General features: G+C 42.0%; 1 protein-coding gene across 1 annotated transcript in view; it reads left to right on the top strand.

Annotated features, from left to right (window-relative positions):
• LOC105685174 (ras-related and estrogen-regulated growth inhibitor-like) overlaps window positions 1-20804 on the top strand; it is a 39731-nt gene that overhangs the window by 11688 nt on the left and 7239 nt on the right. The window contains exon 3 of the mRNA XM_012399037.3: window positions 6721-6797. Coding sequence (XP_012254460.1) covers window positions 6721-6797 — 77 coding nt within the window. The remainder of the gene's footprint in view (window positions 1-6720; window positions 6798-20804) is intronic.

Here is a 20804-nt window from a genome sequence, read left to right on the forward strand (position 1 = left end):
TGACTGGTTCAAGTTTCCTTACAACCAAGATCTGTTTCATTCTATGTCCATAAAAGTGTGAGCCCCGTCGTGAACTTCCAGACAAATCCACCGCACACTGCATCTTGTCTCGAGATTACTTGAGCAAGTTGCGGTGTTTTTCAAGAAAAGTTTCGCCTGCGATAGTCTTCTTATCATCTCTGACGACTAACCTAGCCCAATTCCGCTCATTACCACGGAGACATTGTTGCTACCGATTCGGAATGCTACGATGCCTCAACTATTTGAATGTCAATTGGTCACTTGAAAAAAAAAGGCAAATAACAGGTGAAAATGCCATTCGTGCAATCGAACCTGTAAAAAATTCACGCTTGTCTTCTTTCACTTTCATGCCGATTTACGTCCGCAGGGACGGGATTTATAAACTTGTCACTTGCGAATAGCTCGATATATTCCGCTCATTTGTATTATTGACACAAGCCCAGCCATCGCGTTTTGATTTTTCTATGGCTGTGCTGTATACGAGCTGACTCGCCGTGATAATTTATTGAATATGGTACAATAGGGTGCACCGGAAAGGCTCGAGGTGCAGCAGCAGCAGCAGGCAAGCCGAGGAAGAAGCGTAGATCGAAAGAGTTGATATGATAAAAAATAAGTTTACGAATAAATAAATATTCGAGATAGAGACTCAGCAGAAAGAAATGAAGTAGGAGGAACAGCCCGCGCAGAATGCAGATCTCTCTCATAACTCACACCCGGGCATTTGGTCTCTCTGGGACGTCCCCGTTGCTCCCGCAGCATCGGACCACAGTATTCACGCCTGCGGATACTGTGTAGCACCGATGGGTTGGAACTAGCCTATAGTTATTTCATTGTCAGACGGTATAGCTTTATACTTATAACTCCAAGCTTTAAGTTAGCCTGCAGTACCTCTGCCCCCCGTCCAGCCTCATTTACTTATTCTGACAATTGGTGTTGGTTCTGTGAACGGAAAACCTTTTCGTCGTAAGAAGGAGGCTGAGTAATTGGCTAATCTGTAATTGCAATTGTCCGCAGAAACAGGTTGTGCCTGTAGGTCAGTGGGTGACTACTTGCCATCGGACGTTAATGTCAGCCGGGTATAATTCTTATAGCTAAGGACCAACTCATGACTGTTCGCTTGTTTCAAGTATATTATAGCTTTACCTAATTTTCACTTCGTTCTTTTTATTTACAACCATTCGAAGGATTTAACAAAATATTTCTCACTGGTTATTTACGTCGCTGGCACATAAATCTAATCCCATCTACTAACGGAAGCTAGACGGCTGTCAGTATTCGCTTATCAAACTATCATTAAGAACGAAATTCATTGGTACTATCTTGCCCGAATGTTTTTTTTTTTTTGTTCTTTGATCTTTCATTTCATCCTGTCCATCGCAACTACCGAAAAATAAGATTATATCGCAATTCGCACAAGGAGTTGAGCATGAACAAATCTTGGCAAGAAAAATTATAAGAAAAAGTCGAACTCGCCCGAGTTCATCAAATTCCAATCATTCAGTCCTAAGATATGACAGTAAACTATCCTACGGGATCAACCCACAAATTCACGGAGAATTTCATACTTCGGCGGGCGCGCTCGAGCGCTCGCGAGTTGGTTTCTATGTCTGCCATCGCACTGCGCAGCTCGCTAGACTTTCCGATGACTTTCTCGCAACCGAAAAAGCTTTCTTAGTTAACCTGACCACGCGCAGCGCGCTATTTCGCCTGTTGACGTCCAAGTTTGAATCCCCAAATCGCACTTTTTGTGACATGTGCGCAGACGTACGTTCGTTGGCGTGTCGAGGAAATGCAAAAATAATTCATTGCTTTTTAATAGCTGATCGCGTGTGAACACCCTTCTTTCGGTCACTCGTTGAAATGTATCAAACGACACGTAGACGCTTGATGAACCTTGTTCACGCTTTCTCGGCTGTGAAATTGAATCGAATCATTTCTATGGTGTGCGAAGAAACATCGTGACTGAACCTCTACACCACTCAGCGCCCTACCTTAACGCACTAAATTCCATGTTCTATAATTTTATCAGCTGATATAATTGAATTGACGAATAACGATAAATTGTATGCAATGATGATTCATTATTCGACTCGAACCAGCTGTTATTGCGAACGGTTGTCCAATTAATTGCCTGAGACTGTACCTAACCCAGGATGTTCCATCATTTATAGTATGAAAACCAGGAAGTGGATATAATCTCAAATTGTCGGCGGACATAATCGTTTTGTGATTCAGTCAATTTCCAACGTTGAACGTGGCATGTGTTTTGTCGGGACTTTGAAGTAATTTGTTTAAAAATATTCGATCATAAGCACAATAAGACACAGCAGATTAAGGAGTACGATAGCTTATGTATACGTATAGCTTGTATGCAGAAGAAGAGCCGCTGTCAACGCACCATCGTGTTTTGTGCAGGCAGGCGTAGGCAGATTTTCCTGACCTAGCAATTATATCGTGTATAGAATATGCTCGAGGGTAAAATCAGTGGAGTGTGGAGAAACTGCTTATCGATTGTCGGCCGCCTATATACCTATGTAATCGTACATACGGCAACGGACCCTGTTTGCCAAGGGGATATTTGCACCGTTGCACCGATCGAAAAACTAATAATTCCTTATTGTCGAACAACTTGTAGCAACTTCGTTGATCATTTCGCGCAACAATTTTCCGAAAGGCGTATAATAGGATTCGATCGTATTCCGATTGGAAAGGAGCAGCGTGTATATTTTTTGCTTACCGCTACAGCTACTTCAACTTTGAGCGATCGAACCTTTTCATCTCCAGTTTACAACGTACGAATATACAACACAGACCCCGCATCGATAAAGATTGTTCCTGGCAGGATCTATTATTATTTCGATCTCGATTAACAATGCAAATTTCTCCCATCTCCGCTTATTGCGTGGAATAATTCTAGGTAATGATTTAGAAAGCGAAGTTTGCATTGTGATATTCCAGTGTACGGTGGGAACCCGCGGATTCTCCGATCGACAAGAACCAGCCAATTATTAGACTTGACTTTCCGTTGTCTCTATTAGAGCAATATAAACTCACTTATAATTCGCTATCCGGATTTTAGTACATCCACATTGGCTCATACATACTAACCCCTGTTCTCTACGTACATGTGGCATTGTGAACAACCTACGTACGTACGTATGCCCTGTACGCTTTTGCTCCGATACCATGCCAATTACACTTATCGTAAGATCGTTTTGCATCCGAGTGTAATCGCGGTTATGGAACTTCAGTTATACGCCCTTGGCTCGATCGAATATGTATTATAAGGTATACCCACATACGTACATGTATGTGAAACGTGCCTTGGCTGGGATATATACCGGCATCTCGTATAGTCGAACGCATGGTATACGACTTTACAAGGTCCAAGATCACGTCTTTCAATCGTTGCAGAAGGTATAGATTTCCCTCCACGGTGTATACACGTATAAAATAGTATACACGGATACTTATGGGTATTGGGTAAATAAATTGAATTTTTTTCCCTCAAGTTTTGACGTAATACCAAGTGAGAAACTACCTTGTTAGCGGAGAAATATTTCGTGTGCTGTACGGAAATATAGCGAGCGTTGCATGATTAACAAACACTTGAAACGAGTACTTAACCTCTCGCTTCCACCCACGTAATTTGTCGTTCGCTATCGTTCGTGACGTTGCCACGAGAAACGCGGCACATTCGACGCTGCACGAGTCAGTGTAGTAAAAGATGAAAAAAAAAAAATAATAGAGACTAATATACCATACGCTTCCTCTATTATACCCTTTGCTGTAGTTTACACGCTTCCGACATACCCATGAATTAACTCTAACGTTACAATATTGAAATGAAAATCTGACCCAAACTTTCCCTGCAAATTCAGAGTTCCGACAGCAAGATCTGCTTTTCTCTTTTATTCCTGTCGGGTCTCGTTAAATACTTACGAAATTTGATATCTACCGTCGCTCGGTAGGGTATCTTGAGATTTGAATGACGTTCATTATGGTTTATTTAGCTTAATCATGGTGACTTTTTGTTCGATTTCCCGTCATGAGAGGGCTTATTGATTGGACATTGATACGAACGATGTTATCCTATTGATACCCTCCATTTGGCCGCGTTGATCTCGTTTGTCCGGCTGTTACGGCGGAAGATTGGAAGATCGTCCAAGTCACCAGAAATGATATTCGTTGTCGCTCCCCGCAAATTTTGAACCTATCGGTGTTACGACGAGTGCAGACGACGATCAATTGATTTCTCGTCGACGTTCGTTCCATCGTATTTATCATCTATTTCGTTATTTTTTATAGTCGAACGATAGCAGTTCCCCCGTAGCGCGTTATAATATTCATTCACCGTGGATATTTGACACCGCGGGTAATACTCGTAGTAACATAATATAATCATAACTACCCGTCTTTATATTTGCTTATGCTTGGGATGCAGTAAGAGTTGAAGCCATCTTAATCTAACTGAGGAAGATCTTGTTTCTTGTGCCTTGTTAAGCATATCCGGATTACTTCCGTACATATTGTCCACCCACACGACCGCGCAAGAGTTTAAAATAAATCGAGTAAATTCTGGTCACGCATGGACGTTTCGCGTGTAATGCACCGCGCGCCTGGGTATGCTCCGTGCAATTGCTAACGACAAAAAGCCATAAACGTTTGAACATATGTAGTTATGCGTTACACCATTCGGACGAGTTTTCTCTCCACGGGATAATTTATACACGCATTGGCTCGTAGATCCGGCAACATTTGTACATGATTCGCTGGTCAAGAATAAACTACACCTTAAAAGACATATGGATATTGAAACGAAGAGGAATCGATGATATACAATGGAATCGCATTTTTGTTTTTTACAGCTTGTTCTTCTTTCGAATCATCTAACCAAATCCTCGAAGACGAATCGACATACCTCTTCAAGTTGTTCCATTTTTGATGAGGGTGAGATTATTTCGTGAACCATTTGTCGTTTACGGATAAAAATTGAAAAAAAATGTATCATCGAGTTTTCGTATGAGATTTTTAAATGTCGTTGAATCAATGGCGTGCACAATGATTTTATCTGAGATCGACTACAGCAACTCAGTAGTGAGTAGTATGAAATGTTTGCTGGTAATTGAATAGCTCGGTATGTGTATAAGAACGAATCGCGTGTTTCTCAGCAATTTTCTAAGAAATGAGAAAAGCTGTTTGACATTGGCCGTAGATAAACGTAGAAAGGTTCACGACTCGCGGCTTATATTAGTAATCGTCCGTTGTTGTTGATACTAATTTCCGTAACTACCCCGGTAGGATTATGTCCTCGTTTTTTCAAAATCAAACCTCCAACTCCCGAGCTAATGGATATGCAGGTATCTTACATACATTTACCTATTCCTCAACCGTTTTCGCACGCTGTAAAATATACAATCATCCGTTTATAATAAAAGTCTACAAATCGCTGAAATCCTGCAAGCTCTAGGTCATCAATCATCAATCGGAAATCCGACTACTGCACATTCAGCGAAAGTTGTTACTATGTATGCTATCAAATGTAATGACAGAGCGGCGTATATGCATAAGGCATTATTGCTAAATTCGAATTCTCGCCAACAGATGGTAACCACCTTTTTCAATCTCATTTCCACCCGATCGTTTTTACTCTATTTAATTTCTTCAACCGGCGCTACGACTCAACGCCACGTCTAAATACGTTCTCCAATACAATTCTCGTTCTTCGAACTTTTACGCCAACTTTGGAACTTCGCCTGCAAATTTTTTTTTTTTGTTTTTTTTGCGGTAGAGCAGAATTTGATTGCTATAAAATTAAAACTAAAAGTGTAAAATGATCGAGTTAAAAAGTAGCGCTCAAACTGAACTCGAATGAAAATAGAAATCACTGCATAATCAAATGATGTTAGTTACAATTCTAAATTGCATATTAGAAATTGATTCTTCATCCCAGATTTCGGGTCACGTGTCCTATCGTCTGGAGCATTATGACCCCTGTAAACGGAATGGCCGCAGCGGTAATTAACGTTACCCGTCGGTTAAACCAGCCGCCGACTCGCAGTGCTGCAGAGCGTACGTATAACGTGTAACGGAAAAAATGGTGTCACCTTGCGGCTATCATTGTAGAGGCTGCAATGGGATGACCTAAATTTTGGTTAATGACCACATGCGCCCACTCGCGCGCAACAACTTCAACGTCGAAAATTAACCCGAAGGTTTTTAAAGCTCCATCGCCGAGCGCCTCCCCTAATTCACAAGACATCCAATTTTGAAGGATTAACATTTTCATACCATTCATTTCGGATTAAACAAAAAAACGATAAAACCAACAAAAATAAAACTTGCAACGTCATTTCTACGGGTTCATTATGTATGTATAAAAAATAAATTGGGTACTGCAACACCCCGAGAGTAATACTTGAATTATTTATATCTATTCTCCAGAGTATTTCACTTTTTTTCTTTCGATTCTTCATAAGTCGGTTTATCCGAGTCGTCGATTCTTTCACACGATCGTCACGGTGTTCATTATTCCGTTGGAGCGGTGTCGATTAAAAAATGTTTTGAATAATTAATGAAAAATGATGAAACATATACGTTTTGATGAGCAACATCTAACGATGTATCCCATTTCTATGCAACTACCTATAATCAAGCTACAAAGCCATTTGTTTAATCTCTGATGATATTCTGTTGCAGATTTTCTCTACCGTCACAGTGTTACGATTGATAACGTAGCCACCGAGGTGGAGATATTAGATACTTCCAGGTGCGAGGTAAGTTTCTGCTATTTATTTGAAAATTGAAACCTTTCTGGAGAAGCTTGAAGTGGCTCATGTTATAATGCATTCCATGCGAAATATCAAATACGTTACCCTGTCAAACTGACCATTTTATATATTTTGTTTCATCCTTATTCAGACGAAAAAGTAAATTTTTGGGGCGAGAACTTTGACGTCAGAAGTAATGACGATGGGAATTTCGATGGTCAGGGTCAGGGCCGTTCATACAGATATTACTGTGCATTGTTACTAACCGAAGCCATCGTGTAGTTCTGATAAAGTTCAGTGAACTCGACGCGTAATACTACCTTATTCGCGGTACCTTATCATCGCAATGGCCTTAAAAAAAACTAGCGCATCCAGTATATACGCGTAGTTGTATTGAGTGTTACGAATGAGTGTTACATAGGTGCATGACCATAACGATAACGTTCATGATCAGACAGTATACACATCTTGCAACATACTTATCTCGCTGATAGCTCGTCGTAATGGGGAATAACGAGCCGAGACGATTTATCAGCGCCATTTTCGCTAACAATAAGTTGAGCACACCGATCGGGTAACGCTGATTAACAATGCACTCCGAATTGCTCGGGGGCACGAGACTTCGATAAGATGATCGTGCGTATGACTCCGCGGTTACAGTGTTTCGTAAGTCATTAACATGATACGTGTACAACGAATACGGAAATGGGTACGTATCCACGTACACAAAGGGTGTTCACTTCCGTGCAGGCGAGTGTTAGAAGAATTTGCGGTATTAACTATCATTTATGATTCTTGTCCAGCGCCCTCCAGCAAAGTGAACAAGATGAAGCTTGCCCCCGCGATCCACAGCAAAGGAAAGACCCAGTTTTTAATTATCAGATTTATTGCGGATTTCAAAGCGTTTCGAAAATCATTATTGCATCGTAGGTGGTATGTTATAAGGTGTTGCATATGGGATGAGTTTTTGCAGTTTTTTTTTTTCTTTTTTTACGTACAGAACACAATCCCCGTTTTCATTGTTGTGGTTCAATGGACAAGTCTTTTTTCTTTTACTTCTGTAGACTCGCTTGCCGTATTACGTTTTTACTATTTTGAGTCAAGATCTTATATCCCGAGGCGTGTCGAGTTATAATACGACGCGTTTTTTTACTGCTCGGGGCGCTGCAGCGTTGCATTGCCTCGAGTTCTCCATAAAAAATTACATGGCTATTTCTGTAACACGCACGAATTTCTAAACCCATCCAATGGTTTCGTTCGACACTATATTCAACTTTTTTCAAGGGTCGCTCGATGCGGCTTCCATCTACCTAAATGCACAGAATATGTAAGATCATAGATGTGCGTATAGTATAAGAACTCCGGACCCCGCTGTAAATGTACAACAAACAGACAAAAGTTTTTGCTACACTATACCGTTATATAATTCAAACCTAATGGAGTAGATTCATGTACCGAAATTATCTCATATACATATGCAACGTTATGTGTATCGAATTTCCTAGAGTGTACAAAAATTTAGTGGGGATAAACGTTGCGGATGAAACAAGTGGTACAGTTATCTCATCGTCAAGTTGGATTATGTATCATCGAATTTTCACCAGATTCCTCCGCGCTCGGAATGAAAATTCATTCATCGTCGCATGCGTCGTTGGAAGTCCCCGAAGCAAGGAGATTTCCACTGAATTGTGACGAAAGAACACGTGGCGTTATTTACTCATTCACAGGTTAACGTACGTAACGTTATTTCAGGGACGAGTCCAATACTCGCGCCCATTTTATTATATTGTTGGCATGTAACTGAAAACAATATCCGTTCTATGCAAAACTACGCTCGTTCAACTTGAATCTCGATACAAGTTTTATTGGAAATACCGTACCCGTATTATTATACGTACGCAACGTGTGAGTGAGTTCACTTTCCTACATGTGCACATGGATCGAGGCATAGATTTATATAATGTAAATTAAATATGTATATCGGGATAACAGAGAATATATGTCGGAGCGCTGCATAAGCATTACTGCTATGAGAACTTCTTTCCCAAGTTACCCACATACTCGAATATCTACATACGTGATTGTTATTCGATTGAAACTGCTAACGGTACCAGTAGTTTTACGTTGTATGCATACCATTTCTACATACGAGCATCGAGGTAGTTGGTCGTTGCACCGGGACAATGAAATATACATTCGTAATAATTCGTTAACGACTTCTACCCGCAGAAATAATCTAGCTGTTACGTATCGCGCGTGTGTAGGTCGTAGGTATTTTCTCGGCTATTTCAAAGCTAATCTTTTCATTATTTCACATGTACTTAACTCGGTTTTGAGATGACGTATTATACACGTACCCATAGTTTTTGACACGCCACAGTCATTAGTAGGTATAACGCGGACAGTGTTAGGAATGACGACGAGGTTCCCCGCTTACGATCAACTCTCGTTGAAAGCTTCTTTTGCTTATCAACGTAGAAGCATTAACGCAATTCAACTCTTAATCATTTCAAAGTAATTTTTAATAAGCGTCTGTCAACTGCGGTAAGTAATCGAATGAATACGACCCAACTTGAATCTACAATCAAGAGCGGTAAAGTCGCGTGTCAAGTATCCGACAAAAAAACCAAATAGAATAAATCAAAAACGAACAAGACAACTGAGAAACTTGATCATTTTCCCCGGATGGTAATTAGCGAATGGAGTGGGAAAGTCGTCGTTATTATCTCCTATACTTATGAAACGAGAGGAAATTTGGAATCAAGTTTTTATTGTCGTCGCCGTGTATTTTGCTAAACGAAGAAGGCCGCCGACTTACATGGATGAGGTCACCATCGATTTTTCATTTTACAAAATCTTGAAACTTTAGTGATAACAAGTGACGATTAATTGTCACCAACCGAAACTAGTTTTCAGTATCTGCAAACCGATGCGCTTTCACGTTTCGAGAGGACACTGAAATAGACCAAAAGTATTATCAATCGAATCACATTTACTGGCCGAATAAGTGTTACGGGTTGAAATTCATTTCAGTTCAGGATAATCCATTTGTTGATTGTACAGTTTGTCCGCGCTCATCATTACCGCTGGTGAGTTTCGACTGTGAACTACTTAAGTCTCTGTAGGTTGAGCAACTGATTACGAAGTTAATTAAAATGTTACCTAGAAGCCCCGGACTTGCCACACATTTTAAATGAATTTCGAAATGGGACACTTTTGCCAACGATTATAGTCGAGCGCGAGTCATAGTGATGTATAGTTTGCGGAATTGTGGGAGTCAAATTTTACAAATATCCCCATGATGCACGTATTCGTGAATTTCCGTATCATTTGAATTCGTCGATGTCCCGACATTCTTGCGATGTAACGATCACAATGGAAATTGCTTGTCATAAAAGTCGTGAAATGAAAAGAAAAATCAAAGACACACTTTTGCCCGAATATCGTGACCCCGAATACTCACATTTGATCAAAGTTGATTCGCCTCTTCCGTATCATAAATCTTATAAATAATTCAACCCGTCGAAAGATGGTGTAACATCTCGGTCTTTTCATACAGTATACCGTATAGCGTCGATCACAGGCGCATCAAACCGTTTCCGCCTCTATTTCGAGAGGTTGGAAACACTTCTAATTTCATTAGGGTTCGTCAGACACGTATAAGGTCGTAGCTCTGCATTCAGTCAAGTTGCCATTATATCGAAGAATGAAAGTGCGTATGTATCTACCGGGTATATCAGGCTTCAAAAGGTCAATCGTCTTGTGCACGTACTACATACCTGCATATAACTTGGTAAAAAAAAAAAAACAAACCGCATTCACTCGCACAAATGTCTACAATAATCAGTCATCTGCGTTACAAATGGACATGTTTAAGTACATTGCGCATACAGCGAAGAGAGTCCCTGGCAAAAGGCTGGCACGATATCCATCCGTACGTGTGTACCAAAGAAAGCTGCAGCGAAGTAACAAAAGCTCTGTCTAACAAAACTCCCGTTTCAACCTGTCAATCATTCGATGCTGCCAGTCACTCCAACGCGATATACGTTACGCCTTACACGCACATCGCAGTCACCCAAAAGATGCGTATAAGGGCGTGACAAACTAACAAAAAAACTATGAGTAACTACGCAACCACCACCTCCCACAGGGCGATACGCATTACGCGAAGATTAGATGTTACACTGTACCGGAGGGCTGAATTAACGACAAATTCTCCATCCTCTCCTCGCCGCACGGGGTCCAATAATACCACCCGAACATCAAACTCGATTCACACTTGGGGGTGATACGGAAAGGAGGAAGAAAGAAAATCAACGTTTAAGCCGATTGGAAAGAACGCGTGACTCACATGCCACTTTCTACGAATAGTTGAATCTACTCGGCGACCGTTTTGTCCCCGTTGAGTTTTTCTCGTTCGTGTGTCTGGTTTCTTTTCACCTGCAGCGAGATATGGAATTTTTCAGTTTCTTAATAACGTTGTTCGAGGTGTCGTATCATTCACCCGGCTGTTTTGTCTAGCGTGTAGCGCCGTTTATAAATTTTCAACTCAAACTAATCGGCTCGATTCCTGATTATAATTGACTACATAGCCACGGGTCACGAGTACCCATCAAGGAACCTATGCTATACATATAACCGAGAATATATAACCACCGTCCGTCTAACTGTCTGCTCATCTCGGGTGACCTTGGCACGCCGACCGTATAGTCGATGGGCGGCAAGAAGCACGCTGCAAGCTACGTTTTATTCCTCGTTGTTTTACTATCTCTATGGTCATAACGCGGTAAGTAATCGGAACAACGGAAATAGTTCCTCCACTTTTCAAACGAGAGACGAATAGACTACCAGGTACAAAAAGATTATGCAAGAAAAAAACTTCGAGATTATCGTTTCACGGAAACCTGTACAGGTATCTCGCGAAGGATGCCATAATCACACCATTGTAACGCAGAGGTAAAATGCTGTCCATCCACGTTACAGCATACGGTAACCAAAATACCCGCTGAATATTACTAATTTTATGGCGATTTGAACTCTGGGAGGATTTTTTGAATACAGAGTACGATCCGTTCTTCATAAACTGCTTATCGTAGCCAGCGTATCACAGTTTTTCCTCGAGGCTGCATTCGGTGGGGCTATAATCGAACCAACGAGCTGTTATACGGGAAAGAGTTGAGAATGCGCGTGGGCGTGAACGTGACCAAGAGACGAAGAGGTGCAACTTAATGGAGATGTTTTACATCTGGCGCCTCTGGCATTAACCCATTCGTCAAATGCTCTAGATGACGGATACCTTCGGACTTGACACCAAAATCTTATACCGAGGTTCCGTTCGTAGCTATCGACGAATCGAGAATGGAAACCTCGGATATGATGAAACGTCGAGAGTTTTCAAAATTTCATCTGGAGCCTCTTCGGCGAAGCAACGCCCTTGCGCCGTGCACGATATACGTATATTGTGACTCGTGTTCGGTAGCACACCGCCCGAAGATAGGTAGTCTGTTTTTAGCAAACTGGTTTTACGTGCCCCGTAATTACATTGTTTTGTTTTCGTATTTTTTGCACTTGGAAGTATTTTATTTTTTACAAACTTTTTACGAGCCGCCGGAAAGAACCGTGCACCTGTCGTTAGTTGAGCAAAAAAAAAAGAATAATCAACACTACGACCGTTAAAAACACGCGTCAAAAAAAGATCCGTACTAGATGGGATTCGATTCTGTCGGTCAGTGTTTTTCCTTCCTAATTATCACGCTAAGGGGTGTTCGAGCGATGTCATCCATATTATTTTCCTCATTATCATTTTGTCGAACGAAAATTTGATATTTTTGGGAGAAAACTGAAAGAGACTTCTCCGTCAAGATACATCGACGTCTGTTCATACCAGAGTACCATACGATGGTTGATTATAGACTTATCGTTCTGTCCGCGAGTGATTCAACAAGTTTTCGCATTCTATCTCTACTTGATTCCCTTTATGGGACTGGTACTGGAAAAATTATCGGGATTCGTTTGAAATAAGGGAGATAAAAAGATGTAAGAAAAACGGCAATTCCATAGCTCTTCCAACCTATGCACATTATCCGTCCTCTTTCAACCTGAGGCGAAACTGATCACGATGTTGTACGTAAGTTAACGTAGAGGTATAACGTTTACGGAGAAATTGCGGTATCCCGATATTGAATTGTGATTCGCAAATGGAATTCACATTTCGAGCCAGATGTACGACATTTGAACTCGTGTTATAGGTTGAACAACAGCGGCGGTAGCATTATACATACGGTAGCCTATACCGTCTATACAGTAAACGCATGCCCACGTATAATACGGATAGGTCGGTATGGATATATAGTTGGTTGTGAAACGAGCGTGCAGCGTGCAATATAAAGATACAATAGGTACCGTTCATCCATACCTCCAATAAATAACCGCGAACAGGGAGCAAGGAATTGTGTTTGCAATTTGTACTAGTTGAAAGTTTTCTGCAGTATGTATAGGTATGTATATAGGTATACGTGTACACCCATATTCAACTTACATATCTTATGCTACCTATACACAATACACAATTATCCGAAGATAGTTGGATGTGTATACGATCGTACGAATACTTGTAGCCAATCCGTTGATCGTATACATATTATATGCAGCATAATATATCGCATACATAAATATAGTAAGACCTGGTAATCCACGGGACGTTCACCGCCGCCACACCGTTTCAGATCGATATCGATCGCACAGATCCCGATCAAATCTCCATGCTCGTATACACGTGTGTATGTACATCTCCCGATACTTTGAGAGTTGTGTTGGATTCTTCTGAAATAACACTCCGCACACGCCTTACCGGCAAACGTATTTATTTTCATTCATCCGTTCATTTGCACGATGGTACACGTTATCGTACACTCGATCCATCGATTACCTGCGTGAATAATGAAATGGTATTCGCAGTTTTATTTGCGGAAGGGCAGCCGCAAGTTGCGCGAGAAAGGAAAATGCGGCGGCACGGTGTTGGTAGTCGTGCGATCCGAGCGATGAAAGGCGAAATAGGAAGTGAAATATATTCGTGTCACGATCAAGGCCGGTTATAATCGTCAGCGTTGATCGAGCTTCCATCACCTTACGCGTTATGCAAATGGAGTATACCGTTCTATCGTGAATTGCCGTGCTGACGGCCGACTGACCCGTCGAGTTACCACGTTCGCGTTCGTAACAACGTGCACACGTTTCACGCGCACGTGAATTACCGTCGGGAATGAAAATGATATGAGTCAGTAATAGTGATCAATTTTGGCTCGTGCAACCCGATAATCCTTGTAATTTAACGAAATTCTTACCCGCGCTATATGGAACACCCCGTCATCCAGCGAATTTCAGTACCGTAGGAGGAGTTGAAGGTATTAGTCGAAATACCCGTTTTCATGTTCATAGGATCTAGTTACTCGTTATTAATGGCAATGGGTCATGGCTGCGTGCGTGTGAATCAAAATTGTTATCATTATCCTCGTTTTACGAAAATTTGCTGAAAATTGCTGTAAACGATCATGTGAAACACGACATAAAGACACCTCATTCTTGTTATTACGTTTGTCGGGTTGAAAAATCGATTGAAATGATCGTTAATGTATCGCGATTGGACGAAATTCGCGAGTATTACCAAGATATTTACTGCTTCGATCTTACACGAACATATGGCTGCAGCACGCCAGGCCACGGTTGGAGATGGTGGTGCTGGTATCCAGTGATGGGAATGGAAATGGAAATGCGGCATCGTTTGCATTCTTCACCAGCTGAACTGAGATTTGTGAATATACCAGGGACTGAATAAAACTCTCAACGATTCGTATGATGTGCTTTACAAGATTCGTAAAATCCAAACGTTAGTAGGAGTTATCATTCGACTGAAGCGGTTTCTCGTACTCCTCTGCTACGTGTTTGCACGAGGTGCATCAAACTACATCCTCGAAATGTTATCGAATTTCTGACGTTCAGCCAAGTTTTATAACCATTGAAAACCGAAGAGGTATATCCAATTGCCGAGAACGATCGCGTCACATCTATAATTTTCTGACGTTACTACGAATTCTTTGAAATCATCAGCATTACTATACTTTCTCTCATAGACCGATGTTTAAAGATAAATAATGTAGGTTTGTTGGTTTATTGCCACAACTTCAAACTAAACGTACACTGTTTGCTATTCTTCTCTGCGCGCAGGGTACGTACATAGAGGCACTTCTATGCGGTTCCAAGACGTACCACAGTGCCATAATGTGGCACACAACAATATGGCCAAGGTTGAACCAATACTATTGACCAATGTCCAACAGTTGACTACGAATTTTGGTTCTGGATTGGTCGGATGAAATCGTTCTTACGATGGCCCGGTAATGCCTTTCGCCAATCACGCGGATGATGCGAACCTGAAAATTGTTTAAACGCATTCATGAAAAAAAAAAAAATGAAAAATGATATTGTTAGGGGTTGTAATTGGTTCGAGTCGGTAACCAGACGGAGGGAGTGAAGAGGATCCCGATGGCAATCACGATGCGCGACTCTCGGTAAAACGTCTTCGTTGAGCGAGCTGTCTGCCCCTGTAGTGTCTGGACTCGAGACACGCGACACGCGTCACTCGTCAGTCGTCAGTCGTCACGTCCCCGCAACCATCTGCGTCGGAGCCAGACCATAAATTCAATGTTGCCTTAATAAAATATAATAGCGACCCAATAAATTTCTCTTAGCTTTAAACGTACCGGTCGGACGTACGTATACCTTATATCTCAAGCTAATGCGATGCGATGCGACGGCGAATACAATTACGAAATAAATACAATGTAACTCCCGCGCGGACAATTGCGCAAACCAGATTATCGAAGCGGCATCGCTACCACCTCTGAGTTACGTGAGATTTTGAACACCGGAGGTGCCGACGATGTGTTCGATAAAATTGCGAATAATACCAACACGGTGGTCTGAGGAATTGGGAGAATGACAGAATTTTCACTGTTATCGTTGGTTTGAGCGTCCCGGTGAATTAGCGGTATAATGCGCGGATATCGAAGCGCGCATAAGGGTTTCCTTTCGGATGCTAATTTCGAGGATATACCGGATTGTAAATATGGAAGTAATGGGAAATATCGCGATGCACTCGATACCGAGCTATTGTATTTTAATCGATCCATTTCACAAGATACAAAGACACGTCGACAGCCTATAAGTGCATCGCCTTCCTACGCTCTACCGTAACAACTTGTAACCAGCCGTCGTGATGCTGCGACTCGACGTCTACTTAATAAACCGTACGTGCAGACATTAAACATGATAAATTTACGAATACCCGTCACCGCATCGCCACCACCGCCTCCGCCATTACGAACATAGGCGAGGTAGGTACGCTACCCACCCTTAAAGCTTCGTTGACGCTGCGCTCTTGTAGAAAATAACCGAACGTTGACTAGCCAACTATCGACTTCCTTATAGTTTTTCCCATAACTATATAATATCTTGAATGCAACGACGTCGTTGTGAATATCTAAATTTCATTCCGTGATTATTTACCGGCCGGATGGGACAAGGAGACGCATTCGGTTGAGAAGCATACAGCAATAGGAAGTCGTCAAAAATAATCAGCTTACGCTGAAATCAATCGCTTCAACCTCCGCCATAAGGCTATCGATTTTTTCGTTAAATGTCTCATCAGTGCTATCTTTCAATCACAGGTTCAAACACGGCGACATCTCATTTGTGTTATTTGACTCGACTGTCGTAGACAGATGAAAAATATGAAGCCTCGAAGCCATACGCGAGTCGTAAATCTTATTCGAGGAGTCGTAACTGTTTTGAAAACGGGAAATGAAATAACTAAATAAATTATTAAATGAATAAAAAATAAAAAGAATAAAAAGCACACGAGCTAAGCTATCAACTCGTACACAAACGGACTTATGATTATTCACGCCCAAAGTTGTCCTTTGCATTGCACGTCCATTCATCGTTGTTGTCACGTAAATCTTTGTGCGGCTTGTTGTGCGTTGAGCGAAGAAGTTATAATATCGTGTACCAGCTACGTTGAACCAATCGTGAATCGTCCCGTTCCGAGTCAATTGTATAACCCGCGTCCGCAATCTCTTAGCTGCAGCGACACACTTCCCCAATTCTCGTATTGTTCTTCCGTGTTCTCTCGTGCGGCAAGCAAAAGAAGTTCTTTTGCTGCAACGCCAGTGCAGCGTGTAACATAGCCGCCGCAGTGGGGAGATAAGATTAATAGTTGTCTTGCCCTTGCAACTGCATGCAGCTGTATACGGATCCAGGCTATATAATTATTACGTTAAATTTCATTTATTATACGACAGTTTGCTTCGCTGCAACAGTCGGTCGTATCCCACGTTATTATCATTCGCATACTTTTGCTAATTACACCAGAGCGAATACCTAACAGAACTTCTGTGGGATCCGGACCCTGAAACTTCAACAGTTATAACGTGCAGAAACTCGTGTTCAGGGTGCACGATACGCGTGTTTGAACGACAAGTGAATATGTGTATGTACACGGATAGTCACCGAAGTGCGATATGAAGTCGTCGGCGTCTACCTTCAAAATCTTCTGACTTCGGCCCGGTAAAATGTTTCCGGCATCATCAACCCCAAGGTGCGAATTTTAGCAGAGGTATTTGGGGGGAACACAAACAAATAGTAGCGACACCGGAGTCAAGTATGCTGTCACGAGAAATTGAAGAGTTCCGGTACATACTCAATTTAATGTCAGGGATTGGAATTTCAATCTCAAAGTATCGCCTTCGTTTCGCACTTCAACGTCACGTGCATGTTGTAAATCTTGAAAGCTCTCGATCATTCGCACGTCGCGACTGTACGGAAAAAGAAAAGAAAATGCATTTTATGTTGGAAATTCAACTTCGCCATGGGTTGAATACGGTATTGTCGATTACCTTAGCGCCGCCTCATTGTGCATGCAACATTAAAACCAGTTACAATTCCCATCGGATTAAAAGTTCAAAATGATACTTCCGGTGATTAGGTTTTACAGATCAACAAACACGGAATTAAGTACCGGGAGAGAGAGTGACCATTGACCGAGTTGAGTGGTTGTATACGATTGGTATATTGATACCCAAACGATATATCACTCCGGTTCAGAACCATTTACAGAATACCTGTTCATTATTACTTAATCTAAGCGGGTTCGAGAAATAATTTTTTATGTTTTGTTTGTCGGTTTTTTCTTTTTTCTTTTCGGTCCTTTTTTCGCTACCAACATCTTTGAGTCCTGGCGAAACGTGGACAGAAACGATATCAGGAGAGTACAAGCTCCCCGTGGCGATGACTGCTGGCACGCTGAGAACCCGGTTGCCCGGGCCCCGTTTGCACCGACGCTATTCATGCGCATGTGTGGCTATTGGAGGTCGTGTACATGTGACTGCGGTTACACAAGCTTGAATTTACGTTAGGTACAAGTCAGCCGGGGGATAGCGATATACCGTAGTCGATGTCCGATAGGAACTTCTGGCTCGGTTCCCCGGCGTTTCTAACTCCAGATGCGATGATTCCGTTGACAGCGTCATTTCAAACCTCTCTCGTCTACTTACGCGATCGCTCGTCCTCGTGGAGTGCGTTATTTATGTTTCTCGTTTCATACGGGAGAAAAGGGGGTCGGAGATCATCGCGATTACACACGAAACCTCCTATGAATATTGAAGATACATCGTGAAAAATATTAAAAATTATGAAAAAACAAACACGCACATTCGTGGATCGCACCATCGTATTCTAAGCTTTCATATTTCAATCTTGCAGAGGAACTTTTTTCGGTTACAGTCACCGTTATGGTTCACTGGCAAAAATTGAATCGCATACGTCGTATATTACGGGGCGACGAATTTAGATTTTTCCATCCTGGCCTTAGCGAACAAAAACTGAGGAAAAAATAAGCGAGAAGGTAATATTGCAACAAAGTAGCTATTCCAAGATCTTCCACCGTACAGTGGTGCTGAACTTCTATTGCGGATCGTTGTTGCGTAATCGTTATCAATCTGGCATCAGCAGAAAACTCCACTCCGCTTCTTTGCTACGTACCAACATCGTCCTGGCTACGGGTGTGCGATGTTAAGAAAATACCTCGACGATGTCCAACACTTCTCCTCGTACTCGCCATTATTCCGAGTCTCTTGTTCACGGGGAGAACGTAATGCCCTTGCGAATGGCTAGTTCGAACAAAGATACGCGGGAGACTGATTTGCTACCTATTTGCCAAGCGAATTTTCTCGCGCGCGTAACACGATGTAGGTGGCGAAGCTTCGCGTCTCCTAACACTCCATGCCTCGCCCACCGATTATTCTTGGTTCACGGCTTTTACGCCCGAATGCCACTTCCTCATTTAAAACCGTCTACGCCGTTGTCACTGGTCAAGGGCCAGGATAGACGGAACGTGTTAACGCCCCGCGCGACCGTAACGTCGCGACATCGAATGAAAAACAAATTTCACGGGATGCCGATGGATCATGGGAAAACGAAAAAGGTTCCGCTGTACGCCTCCGTTCGGATGGCAAGGACCTCATCCCAGATAATGACGTGCGAGATGTCTGCTCTGAGCAAATATGTTTGCAGACGCGTGCGCGCATTCGTTACAACGGCGATGCGAACCCTGGGGGATTTGAGAGGATGAAAAATATACCGTCACGGCTTGATATCGAGGTTCAAACACAAGCAACTGTTCATAGTGTAACTTCTATTCGGTAGGGTCCCAAAAAATCCGGCAGTCAGACGTGACGCGTGAGATTTCAATCTACGGTTAATTTGATCCATACGCATGACCCTTTGGAACTGTTTATGCGATACACACGTGAAAAAAGTCGGGTGTGTAGTTCGTAGGCAAAGGTAAACGAAGGTACGGGATATGTGGGCACTCGAAACTCGGTATCATTTACAACCGCTTTGGTATAACTGCCTAACGACGTCTGCTGGGTTTAAGGTTCTCCTCTTATGAGAGGCTAATATTGAAACAACGGTATACCCGAGGAGTGCATTTGTATCGGGAGTTATTTGATCGTTATGAAATTTTGGCCCGCACGTTCGTAGACTGGGGGAGGTAAAAATTTATACAAATGGTTTGTCTAAAATGTGTACGTGCGAGTAACAGTCGAACTGTTATACAGGTACGGGCATATCATGCGTGTGCGCGTACCTTACATCCCATTAAATAAATGCGTACGTTCGTTCTTAAAGGATTGCTCAAGCGTTAGGCCTACGGACAGGGCAGTCGTAATATTGCAAGTGCCTTCTATGTACATCTAACCACAAACACACCGGCATCTCATCCAATTGTCTCGATACAATCGATCAATAAATATTTATGAGCTATTAAACGGCGTTACCACATCAGTCGGTTTACGTTCCACGGTATTCGTTCGAACCCCGTGAAGCAGATGTTCTCCACTGTTGTTCCTCCGTTTCTTGTTCCTCGTATTACCTCCGATACCCGCCAACCACTCTTCACCGCCGCATACCTACGGATGCTGCTGTTGTATCCGTAGATAAAAATAAAGATCAACGTTCATCGAGGATGTCATTTGTCTTTTATTTTCTTTTTCAGAAACACTTTGACTGGAAAGGGTGAATCTTTCGGAGAACATTTCGTATATAAATAACAACCCCCCCCGTGCATATTGATTTCATCCGCCACTGCAGGATATCATAATATACATATAATGTGCGGTTGATGTAAAACGTAAATTCGCAGATATGTTAATGAATTTTTATTTTCATTTAGTTTTTCATTACCATAATTTATTCCCATCAGAATCATATTTCGTTACCGCATGCATTGCGCACGAGCTCTAGATCTCGCTTGTTTCCAACTAATAAAACGAAATTATCCTCGGTCCGCTTGTCTACGACGCAGCGATGCTTCTCGAGAAATACTCGGCTCGGGGACTGTTCTATGGCCAATTATATGCGTGCATGATGAGCCCTTATTATATCGTAAGATGTTCT

Source organism: Athalia rosae, chromosome 2, assembly GCF_917208135.1.
Source record: "Athalia rosae chromosome 2, iyAthRosa1.1, whole genome shotgun sequence".
Classification (NCBI taxonomy): domain Eukaryota; kingdom Metazoa; phylum Arthropoda; class Insecta; order Hymenoptera; family Athaliidae; genus Athalia; species Athalia rosae.